The sequence below is a fragment of the Denticeps clupeoides genome, chromosome 9 (assembly GCF_900700375.1).
Source record: "Denticeps clupeoides chromosome 9, fDenClu1.1, whole genome shotgun sequence".
In the NCBI taxonomy this organism is placed as follows: Eukaryota; Metazoa; Chordata; class Actinopteri; order Clupeiformes; family Denticipitidae; genus Denticeps; species Denticeps clupeoides.
Window position 1 is genome coordinate 15,016,748 of NC_041715.1, and position 23,041 is coordinate 15,039,788.

General features: G+C 45.3%; 2 protein-coding genes and 1 long non-coding RNA gene across 4 annotated transcripts; 1 reads left to right on the forward strand and 2 right to left on the reverse strand.

The window, feature by feature from the left end:
- The first annotated feature begins 2,097 nt into the window (after nucleotides 1-2,097).
- On the forward strand, nucleotides 2,098-5,770 carry dlx1a (distal-less homeobox 1a). The gene is made up of 3 exons (XM_028991439.1): nucleotides 2,098-2,497; nucleotides 2,697-2,896; nucleotides 4,430-5,770. Exons 1-3 carry the CDS (start codon nucleotides 2,224-2,226, stop codon nucleotides 4,679-4,681), a joined length of 726 nt encoding a protein of 241 aa, XP_028847272.1. The 5' UTR covers nucleotides 2,098-2,223; the 3' UTR covers nucleotides 4,682-5,770.
- A 3,823-nt stretch (nucleotides 5,771-9,593) lies between these two features.
- On the reverse strand, nucleotides 9,594-12,237 carry dlx2a (distal-less homeobox 2a). Of its 2 annotated transcripts, none has more exons than XM_028991536.1 (3): nucleotides 11,677-12,237; nucleotides 11,405-11,589; nucleotides 9,594-10,687 (listed from the first exon to the last, which is right to left on the reverse strand). In XM_028991536.1, the coding sequence occupies exons 1-3, from the start codon at nucleotides 12,065-12,067 to the stop codon at nucleotides 10,385-10,387; spliced, it is 879 nt and encodes a 292-aa protein (XP_028847369.1). In that variant the 5' UTR covers nucleotides 12,068-12,237; the 3' UTR covers nucleotides 9,594-10,384. The 2 variants fall into 2 exon arrangements, with proteins under 2 accessions (XP_028847369.1, XP_028847368.1); XM_028991535.1 differs by having other exon boundaries at nucleotides 11,671-12,237.
- A 3,915-nt stretch (nucleotides 12,238-16,152) lies between these two features.
- LOC114797099 (uncharacterized) lies at nucleotides 16,153-20,516 on the reverse strand. Its single transcript, XR_003750805.1, has 3 exons — nucleotides 20,307-20,516; nucleotides 19,743-20,197; nucleotides 16,153-19,628 (listed from the first exon to the last, which is right to left on the reverse strand). It is a non-coding gene; the product is annotated as an uncharacterized LOC114797099 (long non-coding RNA).
- Between the last annotated feature and the right edge of the window lie 2,525 nt (nucleotides 20,517-23,041).

A 23,041-nucleotide genomic window follows, 5' to 3' on the forward strand; every position in this document is an offset into this window, starting at 1 on the left:
GAAGGATAAAACAAGTGAAATGACGTACGTTTTAATGTCGTTGACGCACCGACCGTCCGACCCCTGATCGTCTTTCTGTTAATGAGGACCCGGCGCCGCTCATCTCCATCCCCTGTCAGCGCCACGATCTCCTTCATCCGTTCGTTTTTATAGATATATATATAATCGAAGTTGCAGATCCGCGATGTCCCCCTCTCACGGTCCCCGAGTTCCGAGCTGGAACTATAATGACGGTGATCAGCGCGGACTCGTGATAATTATTGCTTGTAATACTGTTATTATTTTCGCCAGTGATAAAGAATCTCTTGAGCTGTTTTTTTTGTGTGTTGGAGGGGGGGGCGTTTGAACGTAATTTCACAACAAATTGCTTTAAATTGGACAATTTCAAGCACCATTTTCCTTATAAAAATGCACAGTTTGTCAAACGTGATCCGGCGCCGGTGGACCAGTACCGGGCTGGTGGCACCGAACCTTCGTCCGCCGACTGTGACCTCCGGGTGACGGAATTTCCTTTTAATCGTGGAGGAGACCCCCTTCACGCCGACAGGAGGGAATAAGATGGAATGAAAAGAAAATGAAAATGAAGACGACTGAGGCTGAGGAATGGTAAGGCCTTCGTTTATTTATTACTAGCGTTCATTTATTATTATTATTATTATTACTATTGTTATTGTTGCTAAAAATATGAATAATAATTCCTGAGCAATAGCTTTGCAGAAATGCTCGGAAGAATACGCGTAACTGCAGCCCGTATATTGCTGACGAATAAAGAACGAAAACATTGGCGGTCGAACGTTGCAAACATATCATAAATGTAAAATTAATATCCGTCGTTACTTTAAGGGAGGACATTTGGAATAATGTAATCATACTGTATTTTAAAAATCGTCTTACCTTGCGATTTATGAAAATTATGAGATTTTAAAAAAATAGGTGTGTGTGAGAGAGAGAGAGAGAGAGAGAGAGAGAGAGATTAGAAAATCAATCAGCACCATTAGCCGCATTTGAATGCATTAGGACGCATTTACCCACCGCTGCGGTAACGAGGCGTCTGTGGGGTAAATTACGTCACGTCACCGCGTCCCCTGCGTCCGGCCACCGTGCCACGTGACTGTCACACGCTCCCGCGTAAACAGGCATAAAACGAGGTGAAAACAGCGAACACTGCTGACTAGACAAAGTGCTCAACCAATTAATCAATTAACCAACGTCCGTTTGTCTCTGGCTTTTTATTGGTCCATAATATTTCATTATGCGTGTGTTTGTAATATGTGAATAATACGTCGAGATTACGGGGTGTGAGTGTGAGGATGAGGGTTCGACTCTGGCCAGGCTCCTGCAGTCATCTCCGCCACGCCCCCCAGAATCCACTCGGGCGCGCGCCCGTGGACGTGTTAAATGCACGGCCTAATTACGCGAGTGAAAATGAGACCGCGGCGTCACGCCAGCGCGGATCACGTGGATCCGTCAGCGTGGACAAACTATTTATTTACCCCGAGAGCGCCAGTGTCACGCCTCACCGATGTTTATTTCTTTTTATTACTATAATAAATAAATATTACTATATATTTTACTTTAAAAAAAACTGTCCTCGCGTGGTTCTGATTTTTTTTTTAAATTGCAGGGAAAAAATCGTCATATTTCCAAAAATGTTGATGCCAGTGCGGGCGTCGCAGCCGTGATGCTGAGTTCAGGTTATTGTACATAATTATAAATGATTCATTATTAGCGCCATTACATTTACAGCAGGCTACCCCTGTGCTGTTTGTAATATTAAAATACTGCGTGGAACGGCATCTTCGTACATCGACCAAAAAAAATCCGATAATTCGTGTTTTTTTTTTGTTTTTTTTTTACAATTTCTTTAAACCGTCGCCCGCGGCTCCTCGGCGCGTCCCCGTTGACATCGCACGTCTCGATTTTTGTCTTATTTCCCGAGTTCATCAGGTCCCCCGGACCCAACCCCGGAATTACCAATCAGCGTCGCTCTCGGAGGAAGCGGACCAATCAGCGGCCGCCGCCGATAAATATTCATGATCCCGCGATTCAAACCTCCGAGCGAGTTAGCGTGGACCCGCCGCATCGCACCCAGGCGTCTCGCCGCCGAGGCTCGAGTCCATTTTCTTATGAATGGAACGTGAAAAAAGCGGCCGCGCTTAAATTTGGGGCGCCGTCGCCGGAAGGGGAAAAAAGCGGGCGGCGACGGAGGGGACGCAGCGAGCGATGACAATGACCGCCATGCCGGAGGGTCTGAGCAGCCCGGCCTCGGGCAAGGGCGTCTTCATGGAGTTCGGGCCGCCGGGCCAGCAAATGTCGCCCGTGTCCTCCGCGTCCCACGGCCACTACTCCATGCACTGCCTCCACGCGCAGCACGAGGGCGCGTACAGCCCGGCGCCGCCCTTCCCGCGCTCGCTGGGCTACGCGTACGGCGGCCACGCGTCCGGCCCGTACGTCGGCGCCGTGCAGACGTACCCGCAGACGCGGATAGAGGACTCGGGTGAGAACACTTTGTTGTTGTTGGTGGTGGTTTTTTTTTTTCTTCTTATTGCTGCTTTTTGGGGTGCGCGGGTGGAGAGAGAGAGAGAGAGAGAGAGAGAGGGGGTACCCGGGCTCGCTCATTATTTATTGCGTAACGCCGTAAACAATGTATGCAATTAAGGGTAATTATAGCCGAATCTGCTCGTCCTCGATCCCAGCGCCCGAGACGGAGAAGAACGCGGTGGTGGAGGGGGGCGAGGTGCGCTTCAACGGCAAAGGCAAGAAGATCCGCAAGCCGCGCACCATCTACTCCAGCCTGCAGCTGCAGGCGCTCAACAGGCGCTTCCAGCAGACCCAGTACCTGGCCCTGCCCGAGAGAGCCGAGCTGGCCGCGTCGCTGGGGCTCACCCAGACCCAGGTACCCCGTCTTACTCCAAAACGTGGCCTGGCTGGCGGGGTGCAGTCTGTATGTAGCCGAAGGTTTGGTGTTGCGGGTACTGTGTGTTCGCGTGATATGGGGTTTAGAGGGTACTGTGTGTTTGGGGTGATGTTTGGTGTTGCGGGTACTGTGTGTTTAGGTTGATATGGGGTTTAAAGGGTACTGTGTGTTTAGAGTAATGTTTGGTGTTGCGGGTACTGTGTATTTAGGTTGATATGGGGTTTAGAGGGTACTGTGTATTTAGGGTGATTTTTGGTGTTGCGGGTACTGTGTGTTAGCGTGATATGGGGTTTAGAGGGTACTGTGTGTTCGCGTGATATGGGGTTTAGAGGGTACTGTGTGTTTAGGGTGATTTTTGGTGTTGTGGGTACTGTGTGTTTAGGTTTATATTGGGTTTAAAGGGTACTGTGTGTTTAGGGTGATTTTTGGTGTTGCGGGTACTGTGTGTTTAGGTTTATATTGGGTTTAAAGGGTACTGTGTGTTTAGGGTGATTTTTGGTGTTGCGGGTACTGTGTGTTTAGGTTGATATGGGGTTTAGAGGGTACTGTGTGTTTAGGTTTATATTGGGTTTAAAGGGTACTGTGTGTTTAGGGTGATTTTTGGTGTTGCGGGTACTGTGTGTTTAGGTTGATATGGGGTTTAGAGGGTACTGTGTGTTTAGGGTGATTTTTGGTGTTGCAGGTACTGTGTGTTTAGGTTGATATGGGGTTTAGAGGGTACTGTGTACTTATGGGGATTTTTGGTGTTGCAGGTACTGTGTGTTTAGGTTTATATTGGGTTTAGAGGGTACTATGTGTTTAGGTTGATATGGGGTTTAAAGGGGACTGTGTATTTAGGGTAATGTTTGTTGTTGCGGGTACTGTGTGTTTAGGTTGATATGGGGTTTAAAGGGTACTGTGCATTTAGGGTAATGTTTGGTGTTGTTGGTACTGTGTGTTTAGGTTTATATTGGGTTTAGAGGGTACTGTGTGTTTAGGTTGATATAGGGTTTAAAGGGTACTGTGTATTTAGGGTAATGTTTGGTGTTGCGGTTACAGTGTATTTAGGGTGATATGGGGTTTAAAGGGTACTGTGTATTTAGGGTAATGTTTGTTGTTGCGGGTTCAGTGTATTTAGGGTGATATGGGGTTTAAAGGGTACTGTATCTTTAGGTTAATGTTTGGTGTTGCGGGTACTGTGTGTTTAGGGTGATTTTTTTGTGTGGTAGGTACAGTGTGTTTAGGGTGATATGGGGTTTAAAGGGTACTGTATCTTTAGGTTAATGTTTGGTGTTGAGGGTACTGTGTATTTAGGGTGATTTTTGGTGTTGCACATATAGTGGATTTAGAGTGATATGGGGTTTAGAGGGTACTGTGTGTTTAGGGTGATATGGGGTTTAGAGGGTACTGTGTGTTTAGGGTGATATGGGGTTTAGAGGGTACGGTGTGTTTAGGATGATGTTTGGGTTTGTGTTTAGAGTAATATGGGGTTTTGAGGGTACACTCTGTATTGACACAGTTGTCTTCTTTCAGGTGAAAATTTGGTTTCAAAACAAGAGGTCCAAGTTCAAGAAACTGATGAAGCAGGGTGGTGGGACGATAGACACTAACGCACTGGCCAATGGACGTGGACTTTCAGCAGGATCTCCATCAGTTGCCCCTGTCTGGAACTCGACTGCGACCGTGAAAACGTCAGTGGGCACGCCGGGCTCTTACATCCCCAGTTACACCTCGTGGTACCCCACGGCGCACCAGGACTCTATGCAGCAGCCTCAGCTCATGTGAGCCCGGACTGGAAGACTCTCTATCACAGACCCCCACCCCCAACCCCACCACCGCCCTTGTTTTTTCATGGATCAGCCCAGATCCGGAGGCCTGGGGTCGGTCACCTGGCTCTGCCTTGCTCTCTGGCCCGAGCGCTGACGTATTTCCAGAGCATAGATCCAAAGATCCCAGTTGACCATTGACCTTTCCGGTGGTCAGAGAGCCGCCTGGATGTTCCGAGACTGTCTCTAGGCACCGCCGGCCACGCCGGGGAGGCAGGACGTCTCACGTCCGGAAACACAGGAGGTCGCCGTGAATGTGGGACCTTCATGTTGCTGCTCATGTTTGTGTGACATTTTGATGTGCGTAAAAGTAATTCTATTCAGCTGTAACGCGTCAGAGCAGCATATTTATGTAGATTTGTAATTGTTTTTTTTTTTTTTTATTTCAATTATTGGTTCATTTTTGCTAATTGCCCTTGATGCTTAAGAAAAAAACAATTGTCTTAAAATTGAGTTCCCACTTAAAATTTTTAGTCTTGAATTTGTGAGCCCAGACAGCACAGAGCAGAGCAGCAGGCTACCTTCTCAGAAATTATTACTGTATTCAACGCATACATTTGTCAAGCAAACTATATTTTTGGATCAGAAAGGATAAATGACTCAGGGTTCTGACTGAGGTTTTCCTATAAATCCAAAGAACAGACATGGACCACTTCTGCCAGCCTCGATTAGTTGTACGTTTTGTGTGTTAATTTAAACTAATTTATTGTTTGTTTTTTGAAGTCGGCCAGAATTGTTTTTTTTTTTTTTTTTATTATTATTATTTAATATGAATGTGTTTTTAAGTTATGACATGACAGCAAAGTGACCATACAAATCTGCACTCGGATGAACACGGTAACCAAACACTTTCCGACGATCTGGAGGAACGAACGCGATCGACCTGTCTGTACAGAAATAGAAAAATAATCGACTGGCTTTTTTTTGTTTGTTCGGTTGGTTTGTGCTGTATTCGATGCATTGTGTATTAGGATTTTTTTTTTCTATTTGTTCTATGTTCGTTCAACTTCAAGTGTCTACAAGTCATAGGAGAATAGTTTTATATCGAACCGAATAATTTATTGTCCTTTTTGTTTCTCTGTACATAATGTGTAAACTTAAAGTAAAACTGATTTAAAACAAAACGCTGTCGATAAAAAAACACCTTGTCGCGCCTGTATATCAAATTTGTTTATTATTATTATTATTATTATTATCCGAATGGGATCCTTCTAATTAACTGAATGAAGAACTTCTCAGGGAGAATTCAAGTTTTTTATATAAATTTGATGATGTATCAGTGTATGAGAATTCGCAGCCGTCGCTCGTCTGTCGGTCCCTGGTTTCGGGGTGCGTGGGGAGCGTGGTGGTGGGTGGGTGGTGGGTGTTAAGTGAATAATTGGAGGAGAAGCAGGTGCGCTTGGTCCAGGCGGGGGGGGGGGGGCAGTTCAGACTTTTAGATGGAGATAAGTAAAAGTGAGAAGTTCAAAGGGGCTCTTGTTCAGGATTGATGGTTTAACTGCGCTTTTAAACCCCCCCAAAAGGAAAAAAAAAGAAATTGTTTTAAAAAAATAGTTAATACAATTCCTCGAGTGCGCCATATGTAACAGAAAAAATGGTTAGAAATATCAGAGGATCCCTTCAGCATTTTATAGTTCGTGGTTTATGATGGGATACAATAAATGATTTGAAGGTGGCGTAATCGTTTTAGATATTAAACAACGTTCGTTAGCCACTTTATAAAGCACTATCGCGTTTGACTCGCCGCAGCTGGAATATTCCAGATGTGTGTGTCCGCGCAGTCCCGTGCTCGGGAATTATCACGACTAATTCTGACATTGTTGTTGTGTGGTCCTCAGAGATGTCCTTATCGTTTTTATCATTATTATTATTATTACAAACGTCACGACGTGCGCTGGTGGGAAACTGAGGCCGTAAACTACCCGCACACTTCATGTTCGTAAAACGCCGTTTCATAATTTTTTTTAACAAAAAATAAAGAAATCAACAATTACCGACGTAATGCAAACAAAAGAATAATTTCTTAATTTCTTGGCTGGTATTTTTTTAATTTGTAGTTTTGTAACAACGATATGGACCACCAACACCAATATTACTATAATTTAGATGATTAATGTTGCTCTGCTACTTTGATGGTGTTTTTACTCTTTTTGTTGTTGGAGAGGTTCCGACGTTTCATTTCAACGTATTATCATTTCTACAGTGTTCATGACACTTTATTTCGCCTTTTATACCAAAAAAATCATCCGAAAAACAATTATTTGTCTCGTCGTGTTCCTTTAAGCGTTTGATTAGAGACACATGATTTAAAAAAATCTGTGTTCACGCTTTAAACCTAAATTCGTCACGACGGGAGAGATGCATGTTTTTTTTTTAATCAAATAAATAAGTAGATAAAAAAAATCGATTCCTCGGTCTCTCCACAAGACTCCGAAATGCAGCTGCACGCCCAAGAGGGTCAGCGTTATTTCGCGCCATTCTCCTCTTGATTACGAGACGAACCCATCAAACCCGGCATAATTACAGTCATTTCGCCCTTATTTATTCTAATGCAGTTTCCCATCTCGGGGATAATTATGAGCGGCTTTTTTTTTTTCCTCGCACGTGGAATCTTTTGTTAACAAAAGAGATTTCGCTGCTGCTGAAAGGGGCTGCATGAGGGTGGGGGAGAGAGAGGAGTGAAATAGGTGAGCTGCCATCCCCACGCTCGTCCCGTTACACGGAAGCCGGCAAATTGCTCGCAGGTGTAAAGCGAGGGAGAAGAAATTAGCCGAAGGCGACAATGGCGCGTGATGAAGGCGCGCGCCAAACGTTACCGAGCGCCGAGTGCCGCGGATCGGGCTTTAATCGCCGCAGACGATCGCGCTCCGCGTTAACGGAGCCTCGACGCGCCGCTCACACGCGTCACACGTGACAGAAAGTCACAATCGATAAAACACATAACCGGAGCATCATGCCGATCGAGTCCAGAAGCATTCGCAGTCATCTCACCGAATTTTTTAGAATAGAATAAAATGCCCTTTATTGTCACCACGCGCATGTACAGTGAGATTAATAAACGACGTAATAAACGATCTTCTATAAACCGCCCCGGGCACAAACTACCTCCCTGAACCCCAATCCGGGGGTGTCAGGAATAAATATTCTGTGAAAGATGAGCCGTGACACGCTCAGATATCCCCGCTCCTTTATGACGCGTGGCGCACATTGCAGTGGACCCGTGGATAAAGGTCGCGTTTTTGGTACCGCTCCCCTTCCATAGTACCCCGAACCAGCCCCCAGTTTAGAAGAAGGTCCTCTTACCTCGGCGCCCTGCGCGGTGGACAGGTGGCCCCCCGAGGTGTCCCGACCTTCACGGTCCTCGGGGTCCCCCCCCACCCCGAGTTTCTCCATACACGAGCAGGGCCGAGCGCCGGAACAGCCACCGTTCCGAAAATGACTGAAAAATTCCAGCTTTATTTCCCCCTCTTTATAGCTGATGGGGGGGAAAAATTGCCGATTATTAGCATAAATGTTTACTCCTCATTACGCTGATGACATTGTGCACTCGAGATCTTGGTAATCTTTGGGAAAATTATGAGTAATTTTTAAAAAATTTTAAGCAGCAGTTTGCCACGCAATTCAGGCTAATTCCGCGTAGGCTCCGAACGGATATAATTATCGAGGAGTCAAGATGTTATGCTAAAAACTATGCATTGATATTCCCATTTATTATGTACATACAACTTTGACAATGTTGACGCTCGAAATAGCTGGAAATTGTCTTGCGCAAAAATTACAGTCCATATTAGGACATGCAAAATTGCGAAGAATTATGGAGTAATTGCAGGCTTTCAGATCGGAAAGCCAGAATGCTGAAACCGGAGCAATTGTGGATGAAATTACAGATCAGAGTATGAATTAGGGGAAGGGCTGTGGCATTATTTGTTCAAGTTGTCTGCAGGATTCCGGAAGTCGCCGCCAGCCTGCGGACCGCGGAGCGCCTTTTTTATTTTATTTTTTTTATTTTATTGCGTTATGATTTAGCGTCGTCGCTTTCATTGCTCGGTTTTGTTTTTTTTTTTAAATCGGTGTTCACATGGTGAGAAACAGACTTTTTTTGAAGCATCTGGCGGGCAGATGCTGGCACTTGTCCACGCGTGTGCTTTTTTTTATTATATTATCGCTTTTATATTATCGGTATTTTGCCGCCGTTGTACGCGGCTCGGAACCGGGCGTTCAGAGTCTCGCGGGAATAATGGAAAGTGTATTTTTCTAATATAAATCTAATTTATTTTTCACGTATTTTTCCGTCGGACCCGGAACCGACGCCTCTCCACCTTGTGCAGAAATGTTCAGACAGGAACGTGTTATGAAGTGTGTGTCGGTGTGTGTTTTAACTCCATTGCGTTAAATAAGCATTTAAACACAATCCAAATCACACTACGAAACTACACTTTAATAATCTGTTTAATCATAATTAATAAAATTAATAATGTAATTGTATGCCAGCCTATGTTAACGGAATAATAAGGAATAGTCAGGAATAATAACCGAGTGGATCGCGAGTGGCCGGGAACGATGCGCCGCGACTCCAGAGAGTCTGTGGGGGCCCGACCGGGTTCGGCCGGCATGCCGGGGCGCGCTGCGCGCCTCCGCCCCCGCTGCTCTCCAGCGCCGTGCCCGCGGCGACTGCGCGCAACCCGAACTGGCTGCATTCTTTTTTTTTTATATTTATATATATTTATATTTTAGTTCATTGTTTGAGAGAGACGGTTTCGGTGCGCTGTGCATGACTGGTGTTTGTTTCTGGCATGAAATATGAAATGATAATAATGCGGTTTTATACATTCTCAAGCAGGCGAGAAAAAATGCAAAATACAGACGGCAGGTTACACAGGAAAAAAACAGCTTTATTTAAATAACGTTTGAATCATAATGAATGCAGCACTGCTTAATATAAGATTCCGAAATAATAAATAGGAAATGAAAAATATAGTAAATCACCCCGAATTTCCATGGGCCTACAGCTGATTTGGGGGCGTGGGAGGGGAGTGTCAGTAGCTTACAGGTGATGTTCAGTATGAGTTCGTCCCAAATACAACAGAGAGAAAAAAAAAGTTCAAATAAAAAAAAAAAAAACAACAACAACGATAATCGCATTTTTTTTCAGAAGACGCCATGAAAAAATGTCTTTATAGCTACACACGTAGAAAAATAACCAGGGTCCCCCTTTATGTACATATGCAAACGAAACCACTATCGACTGCGAAACAAATCTGACGACAAGGTAGCGATGGCGAGAAAAACGAGGTCGTTTCTTTTTTTTTTAAAGGCACGATACAGTTTCCGATGTGTGCTACATTTCTCAGACTTTTATATTATCTATAGAATCATCGCTTTGGGTTTTAGTGGTTTAATAATCAAATGGTGTTCGTCCAATATATCCAAACAAAATTAATGATAACAATAATAATAAAAAAAGAGTTGTAATAATAAAATAAATAAATACAAAAATTATCGCAGGAGGGTTTTTTTTTTTACCGTCATCCAGTTCGGCAACATATCATTAAAAAAAAGGCGATAAAGTAAAACCAGTGTGATGTGCGGTAAGAAAGTGGCACCTAAACGTAACGTGGCCGCGGGTTGGTCCGCACGGAGAGTCACTTTCTCGGCCTTTTTGTTAGAATATCGTCCCCGCGCTGACGGCGGAATGGTGGTGATGGTGGAGGTGGAGATGCTGCTGCTGCTGCTGGAGGTGCGAGGGCGAGGTTGGGGACGAGTACCAGGGGGGGTAGTTAGCCAGGAAGGTGGGCGCGGTCGTGTTGGGGGGGCTCTGGCTCGCCGGAAAGTCCCACGCTGCGGGGACGGGGGGAGAGTGGCAGGGGGGGGACTCGCTGGAGGTCACGTGCTGCTCAGGGGGAATTTCTCCGTTTTTCCACAACTTCTTGAACTTGGAGCGGCGGTTCTGGAACCAGATTTTCACCTAAAACGAGACAAATAAAAATTGACATTATTATCATAATTACTGTTGCGTCATAAAATCTAGCACAATCAAGTACTGTATATAATACATGTTACAACTTCCCCCGGGACCATGGGAGTACAAAAAAAAATTATACAATAAAATCTACGTAAAAAAAAAAAAATCTGCAAAATGTGTATTAAATTATAATTTAATTAACATAGCATGCTTGATTTACCAGGGGAATTATTAGAGTATTAATTATTATTAGTGCGACAGTTATTCTGTGGCTATATCAAGGTCGTACACTAAAATAGCTAGATCACTCTTAATTTGTTATATATATGTAATATATTACTCTCTCTATACACACACATACACATACACACACACACACACACCACACACACATATATATAAATATATATACACACACATACATACACACACACCATTTTTTTAATTTGTGCTAATGTAATTTTATCTACTGTAAATCTGAGCCGGATTAGGTGTACGGTAGCAGTAGTGGAATAATGGAAATCTAGAGTAGTACTAGAGTAGTAGAGTAGTTAGAGTAGTAGAGTATGAGTAGTAGTGCAGTAGTAGAGTAGTTAGAGTAGTAGAGTATGAGTAGTAGTGCAGTAGTAAAGTATTAAGATTAGTGAAGTAGTAGAGTAGTTGGAGTAATAGAGTAGTAGAGTAGTAGTAGTAGTAGAGTATTAAGCGAGGAAGCGTCACCTGCGTCTGCGTCAGGCCCAGGGACGCCGCCAGCTCGGCGCGCTCGGGCAGCGCCAGGTACTGGGTCTTCTGGAACCTTCTCTGCAGCGCGGCGAGCTGGAAGCTGGAGTAGATGGTCCGGGGCTTCCTCACCTTCTTCGGCTTCCCGTTCACCATCCTGATCTCGGGCTCGCTTTCCTCTTTTTCTGAAGAAAAAAAAAATAAAACACTTCAGAACTTTATCGAATTCTAACAATAAGAGTTGGGCTCCGGACCGTGAAACGGACGTTTACCCGCGTCCGTGGGAGTGGGTGACGAGCCCGGGCCGTAGGACGCGTACGCGGGGAAGCCGGAGTTGAAGCCGAGCTCGTACGGCGTCTTGTGGCCGTACTGCGCGCCGCCGTGGAACGCGTACGCCTGGCATAGTCCGGCGGGCGGCTCGCCGTCGTTGGTGTAGTAGCTGCTGTCCGTGGCCGTGGACACCGGCAGCGTGGGGGACTCCTGCGGCTTGTGCAGGCCGCGGTAGCCGCTGGAGGTAATCTGGTTGGAATGCATATCTGCGCCGAGGCTGTCGAAGACCCCGGTCATCGTGCGTGGGGACGGGCGGCGGCGCGCGGCGTGGATCTCATGCCCCGCGCGAGCCTCCGTGATTGTCTGCCGCCGGGGACGCGGGCGCGCGCGCATTTATTCGGCGTCACGTGAGCGGCCGAGCCGGTCCTGCGCGCCGCGGCCAATCAGGGTCCGACCCGGCGGCGCGGGGTGTCGGGTTTTGCGCGCTGTGCGTGGGACCGCGTGGAGTCGAGCCGCGGGACTCCCACGGAGCGGCTACAAGTTACGAGTTCGGTTCAACTTGTTTCATTGTCGCGTTTTAGAGCGATAAAGAACAGACAGGAGTAGCGGCGACGTATAAAATGCTCCCAGTGTTCGGGAAACGCTGCTCAACTGCGACCCCTGTCGGCAACTGGATGTAAAGCATAAACATTCTCTATATTCTTCAATGTTTTCTTGATAAGTAAAGTAATATTACTAGCCTGATTGACAAGAATAAGCAGAATAGGACAGGGCCGAATAAGAAATGTGAAAGATTTTAACTTCATAGCCTTAATACACCACCCTAAAAAGTGAATTGATTGTGAAACACTGCAGCACAGCACACAGTGACACAACGAAATGTGTCCTCTGCTTTTAATCATCACCCATGACAGGCACCCGGGGAGCAGTGTGTGGGGACGGTGCTTTGCTCAGTGGCACCTTGACGGATCAGGATTCGAACCAACAACCTTCTGATTACGGGGTTACTTCCTTAACCGCTAGATCACCACTGCCCTAAAGAGCTCTAATGGGTCTAACCATCACACACTGTATTTTCCATCTAATTAATAATTGCATTAATAAGAACGTAGTTACTAAATTATAAAGAAGATATGTCCATGGTGTTCATATGTCCATGGTTCTCTGGGTTTTAACAGGAAAAGTACAAGCCAGATAGCGTTTTTATTGTATTTCTACATTTACATTTACAGCATTCACCAGACGCCCTTATCCAGAGCGACTTACAATCAGTAGTTACAGGGACAGTCCCCCCCAGGAGACACAGTGTCTTGCTCAGGGACACAATGGTAGTAAGTGGGATTTGAACCTGGGTCTTCTGGTGCATAGGCAAGTGTGTTACCCACTAGGCTACTACCACCCCTATTTCTATTATAATATAAATTAAAAATTCTGAAGGATGGTGGTTAAGACACTCTTCTAATAAACCAGAAGACCACAATGTGACAGGTTCAAATCCCACTTACTCATGTCCCTGAGCAAGACACTTAACCCTGAGTGTTTCCAGGAGGGGGGGGGGTGTCCCTGTCACTACTGATTGTAAATCGCTCTGGATAAGGGCGTCTGGTAAATGCCATAAATTAATGAAGAGAATATAAATAATCTAATTAGCAGGACCAATCTCCACTCTTCCATGGAAAGAAGTGTGTTTATAGATTTTTCATGTCAACCATAATTACATATACTTACAGTATGAAAATACATAATAATCATAATACTATTCAGCTATTTCCACAATTTAGAATATACAATATTACATTATTTTATATCAGTGATATTATGTCATGGGCCAGTTGCTTGGCCTCACACCTCCAAGGTTGTGATTCTGAATCCTTGCTTGAACTTTAAGTTTGTGGAGTTTAAATGCTCTCCTCTTGTTGCTGTAGGTTTCCTCCAGGTTCTCTGGTCTCCTCCTGCTGTCCAAAGGCATGAAAGCCAGGAGCATTGGTGAGAGTGTGACTGAATGGTGTGTGGTGGGCTGGCGCCCCTCTCTGGATGGACCCGTGTCCTGCGCCCAGTGTCCCAGGATGGGCTCCGAAACGGGACGAGGGGTTCAGGACTGTGAATGAGCATATTAAATAATACACAAAATGTGTGAACATTGTTTAAATGACATATTAAGCCACATGTATAGTCTGTAACACATATGAATGTTCAAAGTATTATACCATAATTATCATTAAAAACAGGGGCATGTGGATATTTTGCAAATGTTTTGTAACTATTGAAATGTGAAAGAGCCATGCATAAAGAAAAAAAGGATTTTAAAATTTGTTGCACAGCACAACTCTTTGAACCATCACCCTGAGTGAGCAGTGGGCAGCCATGACAGGCGCCCGGGGAGCAGCGTGTGGGGACGGTGCTTTGCTCGGTGACACCTCAGTGGCACCTTGGTGGCTTGGTATTCGAACCGTCCGATTACAGGTCCGCTTCCTTACCCGCCAGGCCAACACTGCCCCTATAAACAATATATATATATTCTAATTATATTTTCTTTATTATATAATTCATATTTAATAAGGAAATTACCTCACAGATAAAAAAAGCAAAAACAAAAAAGAAATAAAGTACAAGATTTTCTTAGTATGGCCAGCAGGGGTCAGTATATGGCTGGAAGTCTTCTCCAGTGGCCTAAATAGTTGGGTTAATCTTCAGAATGTTTATGTTTCCAAAACTTGAGCTGAGAATAATTTCATTGTCATCACAGACAAATGCTAATGAAGCATAATGACTTGCTGGCAGCCTCACTCTCTCAAGCAGTCGAATTTTTAACATTTATTCTTACCTTTGAATTTATTATATTATATATTATGTTTATAGTTTTTTTGTCACATGACTGCTGCGTGAGAAGCTTTGCACAGATTCATTTCACTCATATTAACTGTACCCATGTATTGGTGTCATGTGATGAGACAATAAAAGCAATTTGATTTGAATGTCCAGGTGTTTCCCCAGTCTCCCTGTCCGTCACAGAAGTCTCAACCTGATTTCCTGGACAGACCCGACCTCTGTGCTCTGCCTCTTTCATTTTTTCGGTGGGGGGACATATCAGCCCATTGTTCTCGGGCTCGGTTCCCGGGCCGGGCCGGGTCGGGGGAGGCAGGCTGTCACAGCTCATTAAGGTTCGCTGCAGTTTGGCATTCGTTCAGGAAAGAATCTGTGGTTCCTGGCCAATAGCAGCATTTACAGGGAAAGTTAAAGAGTACCTGACCTCCTGTTCAGCTCCAGGGGTCTGCGAACGCGGCTGGCACCGCAGTACGGACTACATCTGACATGTAATGCATGTTTGTAATTATCTACATGTTTGCTCAGATTTCACGGCCTATTAAGAGCCTGATTATAAATTACGGCCCATCATTTCACTGCTCTCTTCTTGTTTTTAAAGCGGTATTTGGAAAAGAAGGTAAAGCGATATATAAAGTAGGGCCCTGGCCGAGTGCGAGTGTGACGAGCAAATGTGCAAACAGACTGGCGGAGGTGGGCTTTCACGTGCCAGTGTGATGCTCACAGTTTGCTCTTGCTGTCCATTTCCTCACACCTCTTGTTTACGCGCCGTCTTGAGCGGAGGAAATGGAAACACGCCGCGCTCCCCCTGGCACGTCTGAAGGCCACACAGCAGCGTACACGTCACTTGTTCGTTATGATCATTCATGAATTGGGTGGAGCTGAACGTGAGTCTGCAGAACACTGCACGGCGCTCTGATGCTCGATGGATCCAGACCCCTCCCTGCTCGAGGGTCTCCGCTCAGCGTTCGGCGAAACGGAGATGGCGGCTGGAGACACGCAGCAGGGGTCCGACGAGTGGGCCGCGCCTTCCTCGGCTTCTCAGCCTTGCTGCTTGGTCTTGAGGTGGGTGCTGCACCAAAACAGCCGGTTGAAGGACATTTGATGACGCAGATTGCACACAAGCGCATGATATCGAGTTCATATTAAATCCAAATGACAGAAGTAGGCATATTTCAGAATTATTATTATCATGGCATATTTGACAACTGTGTATCCTTTTAAAATACGACTACTAATCATTCAGAATATTTAACATTATTTATGCTCTGCAGCCATGTCTGTAGACACAACACAAGGTTCCACAAGATTGACTGGGTTTGTTGCCCAAAATGTTCTAGGCCACGGTGATAATATGTTCCCACACTCAAACATGCACACACACACACACACACACACACACACAGAGAGAGAGAGAGAGAACGAGAGTATGACTACAGCTAAGTAAGCCGCTAAGATTTATTGAAAAAATAAAAAAAATTGAAATAATGTAGTGGAAAAAGACAAAATTGTAATGAATCCTTTTTCACAAACAAGCCATTCTGCAATTCAATGAAATGGTTCATGAATTAATTGTACATTAAACTGTCCAAAGTTGGCAAAAATGACTTTGTAATATGAATTGAAGAAAATACAGACAATTCCTGACTGGACTGGAACATTGGACATGGTGCAGAGTGGAGGTCGTTTTTCTGCATCAGCGTTCCCACATGCAGTCATCAGAGCAGGGGGAGAAACGCGCAGCGGCCTGTACGTGGACGGGCTAACGGGCGGCACTTTATACCGCATTATAACGACGCAGTGGGCACTGTTTTTGAACTGGCACTGAGTACCGCACTGAGCAATAAGCGTGTTTGCTAGTTTAAGATGAGGAGTCCTCAGGCTGTATACTGCCAGAGGAAAAATTGAATGCAACAAAATTGAAGTAACACAGGAAATAACACACATGTGGTGATGTATTAACCAACAAAAACATCCCTCCAAGTCAGCCTTTGCTGTGATGGCAGCATTTCACACTCTCGGCTTCTCTCCACCACCTTAAGTTCCACGACGGGGATGGTTTTCCAACAGTGCTGAAGGTTTATGCTAAACACCTTCTTATCATTCACTCATGTTAATCAGCATCTCAGTAGTGAACAAAGAAGCCATGAGTGTAAAAAAAAATCAAACACACTTCATTTTCTCATGCTAAACCTGTTTCTTGCATTTTTGTTTCTGGTTCTGGTTCTCCATAACCACCACAGGGTAGTGTAATACGTTGAGAAAACACAAGAAAGAACCCCATCATAGTGACCTTGAAGAAGAGGAAGTAAGTACTCTTTTTGTTGGTGTGTAATTATTCTGGACACCCAGAACATGAACTTTAATTATGTTTTTGTCACGAGAGAGAGTAAAATATGAGGAGGCCAATGATTACTTTCACTCGACATATTTGAATCTTGATGACCCAGAATAACTCCTTTCACACTCGTGTAAAGAAATTATTGATGTTTAATCAATATACGTCCCTTGGGATACATAAAGGTCAGCTGGGAAGTCGTCCAATTGATCAGAACCAGTTCGCAAGTCAGTTGCATTGCAGGTTTTATTGGAACAGTAGGGAGTGAACAGTAGGGGAATACACTTCTCTTCCCAGTGTCTTCTTTGCCCTGTCCTCTGTGGGCCAATCACGTTCAGAGGACCTCCTGGACATGGCCTGCATGCTTCTGTTCTCTGGCGCACGCTCTATGGACCAGTTACTGGCACTTTGTCAGATTTTTTTGAACACTTCCTTCAGCATTATGCCTGAACCGACCTGCTGCCAAGCGGGTGTGCAGGAAAATAGCAGATCAGTGGATCAGATTGCGCCATGACGAGGTGCTGGCAAGGTCATGAATATAAAGGCACTTTGATGCAAATAAAATGATTAATCGAATAGGAGAAATGATGTTTTCGTCTCTGCCTGCTGCGGAAATTGAGAAATGCTGCATGTGGAACCGAAAGTGCAATACATGGAAAGTAGACAGCTCTGATTCTTAACAACAAAGTGTTGCTTGGAGATGTATGGATCAATACGTGAAATCAATGGAACGTGGCTTGAATTTCTATGGGATTTGTCTTTTTCAACAGAACACTCCAACGTCCGTCAGCATACTGACAGGGTTGGGCACAATTGCCGTACACGTACATCTCATTCAGAGAGCTCTGCCGAGATAATAATCACTACTTTTATTAGGAGCCGACGGGGTAAAAAAAAGATAAATATTCAAAGGGGATCAAGTCCCATGTGAAATGGAGAAAGACCTGGACGCTGCCGGCTGAACTACGTGAACTACGTGACACAGGAAGCTTTTGTTCTACGAAAGTAACCAAACTCACTCTCATTTGATTAAGTCTTAAACAACTGACCGATTCATGTTATAAGGAGCCGTTTTGGACCATTTTTTTTTTAGTCCCTGGTCATTGTATGAAAGTGTTGACCTCAGTGGTCTTATTACGGCAGCTTCTTTTTTTTTTCTACGGGAGAAATTGTTAAAGCTTAAAATAGCCGGAGTTCGCGGCACTTCAGAAACCATCTATTCAGCGAGGAGGAAGAGAAAGTGGAGGATATTACTCCCATTATAGCGCTAATCAACTGTGAGCAACCCCACAGGGCCGACTCAGCGCCCCGCTGCCCCAAACACTCTCATAAGAATAGGGGGTGTAGCGGTGCAAAAAAAGAGCTTTGAGAACTTCAAGAAGCTGCAGGGTTCCGCTGTTCGCTCCCCCTCCACCAGTGGGGCTTTAGCGGGGCTACAGATCTATTAAGGATTCGGGGGTGCTCCGGGTGCCCCTACACGGAACCTGAGAGCAAATACAGTAGCGGCGTGCGTGAATGCTGAATGGCCGGTGCTGAGACGTGTCAGTGATTTGGCCGGGGCAGGGATTCTCTCGGCTGATCTCCTGCGGAGAAGGGCGCCCTGAGCCGGGCCATTCATCGCCCTGGCAACCAGCTCCGCACCACAAAGCCCCCTCAGCGAAATTCCACCGGGTTAGCCAAACAAGTTGACCCGCAGTGGACTGTGGCGAATTATAAAGTGCATAATTAGTTAATGTTTGTTCGACTCCCCTTCAGGGTTGCCAGAAGTATGTATGGATGCCGGAAAAGGGGGTTTGGACTTTAACTATTCATCATGGGGGCGCGCGTGCCCGCGGTTGCTCTTAGTTCTCATGCTAAGGCGTTAAAAAAAGACAAATCCCGGCCGCATTTCTGCACGTTATTACCTGGGGAGCTGTGCTAATGAGATTTGCGGCTCTTGTTCTTCACACTAATCATGGCGGCGGGCCAGAAAAGCGGCCGTTCGCCCGTCGGGCCCAGATGCGGCGATGAGCCGGGAGCCGCAGGCACGCTGCCAATCATTAGGCACATTTTAAATGCAAATCTCGAGGGCCGAGGGCCGCACAGAGGAGGGACACGTGTTCTCGGAGATGTAAGCCCATTGTTTGTCTACGTGTTTTTGGCGGGGGCGATCCACCTCATTGCGAGATTATTTTTAACAGCGGTTTTCACTGCATTTCGAACCAAGTCGAAGCATTTCTCCTGCAGTAAATAAAAGTATCTTCTTTTTTAAAAAGTTTCCAGGGTTTTCATTGTAGCAGATAGCTTCGTCCTACATTAGACACCATTTACCCTAATCTCAGGAAACACATTCCAGGACTTCTAAAGGCAACGGAGGGAAATGTCCCAGAATCCCCAGCGCCATGAGCCGGGGCTGACAGAAAGAAGAATGCAGCGCCGTCTGTGAGGTCCAGCACTCTCATTGTTAATTCAGAAGCACACCCACCCCCCTTCGCCAGAGCCGTAAATGGAGGCAGGCCTTTGTTAGAGAAGAGCCGAGCAGATTTACAGCGGGGACCGGCGGCACAAAGGGGAATGCGCTGTCACAACAGAGGGAGCTCCTCCGCCTGACGCAGCGTGATTTAACACACCGCATTCGTACACGCCTGCAGGACGAGCCCCGAACACGTCTGCAACACAGCATAGTTCTTACTTCACATGGTCCATGGACATTCCGAAAAATGCTCTTTGCCTTCTGCTCATCTGCATTCTTCATCTTTTGTGCTCTTTGACCGGAGTGGGTGGGAGGAAGCAGTCAAACGTCCTCTCGTCGGTCTGAAAACCCAACATGTTGACACCTTAGAGGCCTCGACCTCTGAAGAACCACGGTGGTGCCCTTCCCATGTCTCAAATTACTCAGAAGCTCAACTTAAAAGTAAACCCTCCAACCTGTCCGGTTGTCGGTCCACCCACGTTAACAAGCTCATCCGCAGATCTCCAACGCACAGATAAGGCTGGTTAACATCTGATATGCTACAGAAGAAGGCGGACAGATGGAGCGGTGTTGGTTATCGGCTGCGAATGCTCCCGGGAACATCTGTCGGTCATCCGGCATGAATAGCTGTGGTCTGCATTGGGAGACTGTGGCCCACTGACTGGCTTTATAGCCGGTGGCTCTGCTGGCTCGTGGATATCTTCAGCTCCATCTTGTAACCCAAGGGCACGGCAGCAAAATCAATCCATATTAGGTTTCTCCAGTCAAAATGAAATAGATCCAGATCAGCCCAACTTGTTTGCCTTATTAGCAGAACACAATAGCTGGTGATAATTCTCAGCCATTGATCGTACAAGTGTTGATTATGCCTTCAATTGGAAGCTTTTTGAAGTATTTTTTGAAGGCAGAACTGTTAAATCAAAGGCCATAAAAACATTTGTTTGACTCAAAAATAATTAAAAATAATGAACATAATACATACATTACATATATACTAAATAAACTAGCATGTTACTTACTTACGAGTTGCCAGTATTAAAAAAGCTTCCTACAAAGAGTCTGCATGAAGAATATCTGCCATTGTACTTGTTAAATTGTGCTAGGAACTTCATTTTTATTCCTTTTTTTGTGCCAAATCAATTGTCAAGCGGTGCAGCAAAGCTTGGAAAAAGAAAATCTACCTGCAGGTGGATTTCTACCTGCGCCCGGCTTTATTCTGCCTCGCTCTCAGGTTTCCTCGCGTCATTGACTGGGAAAGTCTGGGGCAGATTCGGGTGACTTCCGCAGTTTACTCATGTTACCAAAACCTCCCAAGGAGCGTGAACCATTAACAAGGAAAACTGTTGGCGGTTGCAGAGATTTCTTGTTCACTTTCGTGCTGGTTAATCTTCTGATGGAGATACTCTTTTATAAAAAGCAGATGTCAAAAGTTCAAGTCCCTTGTTGCACAGCATGGGTACATGACTTCGACTGCTGTATTCAACATTCGATCATTATTATTGCTAGAATAAACTCTAGGATGACAGTTATGTTGCATTTATTAATGCAATATGCGGCTAAGGTCATGTCTGACTGTTGTTCCAATGGATTAAAAATAGTATAGTACATATAGTATATTGGGTGGTCTTATATTTGGGGCAAGATGGTAATTTACCAGCTCGTTCCACTCACAGATGTCACTGGGGTCAATACTATTTCATTTTTGAGCGAGTGTGTGTCACATGTTCATGGTATGAAAGGAATTTGAGATCCGGTTTATTTATTAGCCTGTTCACAGGATTAGACTGACTCAAATCTTCGTAGGCGGTGTACAGTATGCATTCTTTGGCTGTTTTCATCCCTAATTTAGCTGTTGTTTAAGAGGAAAATTACATTTGGTAATGAACTTATATGCCTGTGGTAATGGTATAAAAATGTGATTTGTAATTTAATTTGGAATTATTTACGTTGTGGATAACAAGATGCATGTGTTGTCCATATATATATTAAATTTGAAATTCCAGTCCCACAAGTAGTTGGAAAGACTGGTAAAGACCAGGGAAAACGTCAAATAATGAATACGAAGCCATGCTTCATAACCAAATTGCCCTGCACACTTACAAATGCAACTCTGCTACTAAGATATGATGATATAATTTAACATCCAAATATTGATAATCTGTGTTCCTGTAAATGTTTCGTCTGCGTCCTCAGCCTTTATAAGGTATCGTTTGCTGTCTAACACAAAAACCCCATTTCCCTGAGGTGTCATAGATCTGAGATGATTGGTAGATAAGAGAGCCCGCCACTTCTTTAAACTCTCCCTAAACTGCGGCGATCGTGGTGCTACAACACTTTAGGGAACCGGGGCTGTGGTCTAATTCAGGGCCGGGCTGTTAACTCTCCATTGACCAGACCATCTGCTGAGGTGTAAGAGGCAGTAAAACTCACAACGGTCTCCAAAGGAGGACCTCAGCCGTAGTTGTCTCAGCTCGTTTGTATTTAGATGAACATCATCTGCCTTTGCTGCACTGTTTCAGCTCAGAAACTTGTTGCTCTTTGAAGAATTCATCTTCAAATAACAAAAAGCCCTCTTCATAAGCAGAGGACGGTCGATAAAAAATACGTACAATGCCGGCTGAACTGCGGTCGGCCCTTTGTGCTGCTGAGAGGATGGCCGTGCCACACTTGGGCGTCGGCAGATTAACAACAAGCGTGGCATTCACTGCGGAGACCTTTAGTCCAGTTGACGATGGCGTGGGCAAGCGGAGATATTCGCACCGACGATACGGAGTTAAATGGCCCTGGCTGCTTCCTGAGGTGACTCATTCGCTTGTTCTCTGTGGTTAGTCATTCCCTGGCTTCTTCCTGGTGTGTTTTCGGAGACACTGGCACACGGCGATCCTATTGTAAGGTTATGCCAAGGAGCTGCACTGTTTCCTCACAGGAAGGATGATGGACGGTCCCCGGCTCTTGCTGCGACCGTCACACGATGTGCAAACTCCCAAATAAGGTAGTCACGCGACTGTGAGTGCCTGTGAGTTCCTTCACAAAACAACTGGCATCCATGAATAAGAGAGTCGGGAATAAGTGGTGGCCTAGCAGGTAAGGACTCATAACCAAAGGGTTCAAATCCCAAACCGCCAGGGTGACGCTGAGAAGAGCACCGTCCCCACACACTGCTGGCCGGGCGCCTGTCATGGCTGTCCACTGGATATCTTTCTCAAACCGAGAGATTTACATTTACGTTTACAGCATTTGTCCCTTATCCAGAATGACTTACAATCAGGAGTTAGAGGGACAGTCCCCCTGGCGCAACTTAGGGTTAAGTGTCTTGCTCTTGGACACAAGTGGGTCGTAAGTGGGATTTGAACCTGGGTCTTCTGGTTCATAGGTGAGTGTTTTAACCACTAGGCTACTACCTCCCACTGCTCACTAAGGGTGATGGTTAACAACAAACAATCACATTTCGTTATGTTCACCGTGTGCACAGCTCTGCTGAGTATCCCAAAGACAAAAAAACAACCACTTTCACTTCCCGTTCTCAATGCAGATGTCTGCACAGGACTCGCTCATTCGTATTTCACTTGCTGCATATCTGCAAGCAGGCGCCCAGCTGAATTTCACTGCTCAGAGCAAAATCCCAACATGATGAACATTTAAAACTGTGACAGAGTCAAAGTGCGGGAAAGAGGCTCAGACGAGGAGAGGCAGGGACATGATCAGGTCATTTAAGAGTGGATTTGGACTGTGAATAAAACCGGAAATAAAATTT